This window comes from Loa loa, assembly GCF_000183805.2.
Source record: "Loa loa unplaced genomic scaffold supercont3.672, whole genome shotgun sequence".
NCBI lineage: Eukaryota > Metazoa > Nematoda > Chromadorea > Rhabditida > Onchocercidae > Loa > Loa loa.
In genome coordinates, this window is record NW_018108852.1 from 13,136 (window position 1) to 17,584 (window position 4,449).

The 4,449-nt window shown below is 33.8% G+C and overlaps 1 protein-coding gene across 1 annotated transcript; it reads left to right on the top strand.

Annotated features, from left to right (window-relative positions):
* Positions 1 to 1,279: 1,279 nt before the first annotated feature.
* Positions 1,280 to 3,844, top strand: LOAG_12239 (bZIP transcription factor family protein; the record flags this gene model as incomplete). The annotated part of the gene is made up of 6 exons (XM_003147753.2): positions 1,280 to 1,390; positions 1,529 to 1,648; positions 2,256 to 2,321; positions 2,505 to 2,840; positions 3,065 to 3,251; positions 3,641 to 3,844. The coding sequence occupies 6 exons, from the start codon at positions 1,280 to 1,282 to the stop codon at positions 3,778 to 3,780; spliced, it is 960 nt and encodes a 319-aa protein (XP_003147801.1). The 3' UTR covers positions 3,781 to 3,844.
* Between the last annotated feature and the right edge of the window lie 605 nt (positions 3,845 to 4,449).

Below are 4,449 nucleotides of genomic sequence, written 5' to 3' on the forward strand. Positions count from 1 at the left end.
CTTCGTAGTATATATATATATATATATATATATATATATATATATATATAATATATATATATATATATATATATAATATATATATACATATATATATATATACATATATATATGTATTCGAACTTTTTCAATGCACGTTTTTGCCCTTTTTTTCACCACTTTTTTTTTTTGTTAGCTTTTTTTTCATTCACTTCCTTTTGCTTCCTTGTCTGTCCCTCACATCGTTATCTTTATTTATAATATTTTTTGGGAACGATGAAATCATTGATAACAATCAGACACTTTTTATATGAGTTTGTTTTGCATTATAAATACTGCTTTGCTGGAGAATTATCCTAACCTTTTCCAAAGATGATTTAAATTGGTTCTAAATGCGGATATTACTAATTTTATTCAGCAGTAACGAAGATTTACTTTTGGCAGACTCATTTAAGCATGCATAATGATTTGTTACAATGGAAATGTACTTGAATTTCAATGGTAGGGACAAACATTCAGCCACCATGCTACACCACACTACCCATTGTAAAGATGAAGTTTCAAATGAACAGCTTCAAACAAAATACTCAAATTTTAACATGATTTATTACTGAAAGATATATGCTATGGGATAAGTCAACCAGGGAACGATGAAACTATTCTAGGGTCTAATTGGACTGTGATTACATTATCGTCATATATCCTTTAAATCAGAGTTTTTACTCGAGTTGTACATATCCAGGAGTTTGTAGTGGTCGTTATTTATAGAACTTGCCAAAATTAAACCCACCTGAATATTATATTTAGTTCTGAAGAGTGGAAGGGAATGATTATTCATTTAGTGTACCGGAAAAAAAGGAAAAAAAAACATGAAGATCTGGATTTTTCTTTTCCTGTGTTCCTTTATACATTTCGAAATTCTCATTTTTTTGACCTGCCTAACCGAAATTCGAAGAAAAAAGCAACTATGAGTTGAAGTTACCGGTGATAGTCGTTGCATGAGGTAGTTGAATTGTAGATGGTATCAGAAAGATTTCGGTCGTGTACGCTGTAACTAATTTTAATTTAACGGTAGTAAGAGTACTTTGATTGGTAATTAAGGCGATGATGATAATTGATCAATGGGTTTAGTCTTTTCAGGTTCTATATGATCTTCGTTGTTGTTGTTCTGCTGGTACCTGTTTACTTTCACTTAGCAATATCTTGAAAGTGCTTCGGTGGGATAGATAATATTATGAAAGTGATAATTCCGAAGTGTTGTTGGGAAGATCATTTTATAGGCTCCCATTATCAACTTAACATGCCACAAGCGTATCAAACGCGAACTGGTTTTGTTGGAAATACGATGACAAGACCAGCATCGGCAACCGGTAAACGTGGTGGTCGGCGACCAAAGGAATACGAAGAATATGTTAATAATAGTTCTTTATCATCTCATTTTATTGTTTCGATAAAGGTGGTCCATTTTGAAATTGGATTTTTTATGATAAAATTGATCTTCCTTTCATTTCCCTTTTCATCTCTTTCAATTCGACAATTTTAATTACAGGATCATGTGACTTTGAGTGAGGAAGAACGGGATAAGCGTGACAAAAGACGTTTGCGAAATAAGGAAGCGGCGGCAAGATGTCGACAAAGGCGCCTTGATCTTATGGGCTCACTACAGAATGTAAAATTTATAAACTACAGATACCGCAAAAGTAGCAACCCAAAGTTTCAGCCCGGAAATAGCAACCCAGAATTGGATTTTCTAATTTTTGTTCGTGCGTCAGGTAATCCTGATAGTGCCCGGTATGATCAAGAATCAGTCTTTGGAAATAGATGATAGTCCTATGAAAATAACATTCCGTTCAATTTTGCAGGAGATTCTGCTGGTGATCTGAACTGCTAGATCTGTAGCCTTTACAGGAGAGAGTTACTTGACTTTATCCAAGTTTCTTCAAAGAAGTCCTACCATTCTGTGTAGTAGTTCACTGATCATATACAATGAACCAGAAATTTTTTTTTTAAGAATAGGAGAAAAGAGGATTCTGTGAAAGTTTTTCGCATTAGACGAGTATGGATTGGTATATTCGTCCTCTCGCTTCGGCAATTTTTTTGTGGGAATTTAATTCATACTTCCATCTCATTTTCTTTTTTTTCTTCCTTTCTCTCCCATGGAATCTGTTTTATCTAAATTAAATGGCTCTTGGATGATGCTAAATAATACAATGTTATTTAAAATTTTTAATGACAAGATTTGAACTTTTTTTATCCTTTATAACATTCGTTTTTAGCAAGTAAACCAATTGAAGGAAGAAAATAAAATGAAAGATGCAAAAATTGCCGAATTGCAGCTATTGGTAAGTTCTAGTATGAATTAATCATTTAATTCCGTCATTTTTTTACCCATTAATCTTTATGAATTATGAAAACCAGTCGTTCTGTCAGATTTAAAAAAAGAGAAATTCAGCGATAGATTCAACAACAATAGGTAATTCAATATTGTTTCGATTTAGTTTTCTTATTTCCTACAAATATTTCAGAAAAATGAACTTATCGCTGTGATTCGTGATCATCATTGTGTCCTGCCAGAAGCTCTCCGTCAGACGTTAGATGTGGATATGTCCAGTACCCAGCAATATATGCCACGTGGTGCACCGGCACCAGTAGTAACGGTACCAACTAGCACTGAAGTTGTACCTTACACACCATCACCACCATCACCGCAGGCAGTGCTCAGTAGTCGAAAGCGACCAGCCAGTGCAATGATATCGGATCTTAGGCAACCACCACCACAACCGGGTGCGTCATCGCTAACAACAACTGTGCCGCTGAACAGAAATGATAACCAGACTAATAATATACTGACATTGACAAAGGTGAATTTACCAGTGAATTAGTGAATTTACAGGAGCTCGATTTCAGTTTTGAACTCAAAAAATTTTTTAAAGTAAAATGTGGAATCGTAATTTCGAATTTATTTTTAAAATTCGAGTCGAATTTTAAGTTGTTCTTTTGAAGCCAATAGTAAAGTTGTATTTTTTTCTTCTGGATAGTTTTTTACCTTTTTTAAAGATTTAGAAAGGAAAAACTACTGTTTCAGCCTTCTTCTATGCAAATAAAACAAGAGCCGACTTTGTTCGATGTTAATGGACGTGATTTACCAGATGAAGAGATCAAACGTCCAACATCATTAACATTTGCAGACGGTGTTACCACAACAACAGCTTATAGTTCGTTGAGTAGTTCTGGTGTACCCATCACAACGCCATCAAATTTAATTGGTGGAGGTTGTCATGATTTTTCTCTAAAACATCCATTTTTTTTCTAAATTTGTATCATTCGTTTTGAAAATAATCAAAACAGTTGTATGGGTTAGCAAGGGAAGGAAAGTTTTGAAAATTTGAAGTATTTTATCGCGGAAATCAGTAATTTTTGTTTGATATCTCACCACGGGAATCGGGAGTTTTCGCTTGATGTCAAAGATGAGACGTTGTAATTGATTTTTTAGTTTTTTAGCTTAAGCTGAGAGCTGTTCATGTTGCTTTCTGATGGTACTCGTGAAAGGAACGACCAATGATTAGAAAGTGATCATTTTCCCATGGAAATAGTGCCTCACTTATCTTATACTTTTCTAACATACGAATAGCTGTCACCTCGTTGTAACTTCTATTTTTAGCAGCATCCGACTTCGGTGGTGTCAATTTATTGGATGGTCCAACCGGATTGACACCTTGTCATCCACCACAAGCAACCGCATTTCAACTTCCAAGCATGACAGCTCCACTTGGTGAAGGACGCAGTTTTGAAACGTTGTAAAATTTCATTGGTGTTGAAATGTTAAACGGATACTCCAGGAAAGTAAAGTTAAACGAGGTTTTCAGTTGGCCTATATCCTTTTGTATATTATTAATCTGGTGTTAGGGTTTGAAACCTCATATTTTGTTGAATAAGGCTATTTTAACATATGCGCATAAGTGGTTCAGAAGGGTATATTGGAATTGCTTGTTTAAACATCCCCACTCTTTTTCTGTTTCTTGTACTTAGTGATTATTTGACTTTATTTACCAAATAAATGTAGTCTGATTGAGAGCCTTATTGTTTTGCAAAATAATTACCATATCACGTAATTGAGTCATGACATGTTTTGTTGGATCCGTGCAAACATGCTGTGCGGATTGATGATCTTAGTCTTTTTGCTACTGATAATTTTTGTTATCGTGACTTCTTGGAAACATATCATGATTACTTTTCTTGAGTTATTTCATTCAGCTTCATTGTTTAAATTTACGGCTATATTTTGGAACTTTAATATAACTTTTTTTCCGTATTTTTTTCTGGCTGAAAGGAATGCAATAGGATGAGTGAAGATGTGGCAGTTAATAATGGGTAGAAATTTTCAAATAACTTGTATTTATTAAATTTATCAATACGAATGAGAATTATTTCAATTGGAAGCATATTTTATTTTTTTTCTAAAACATTTTT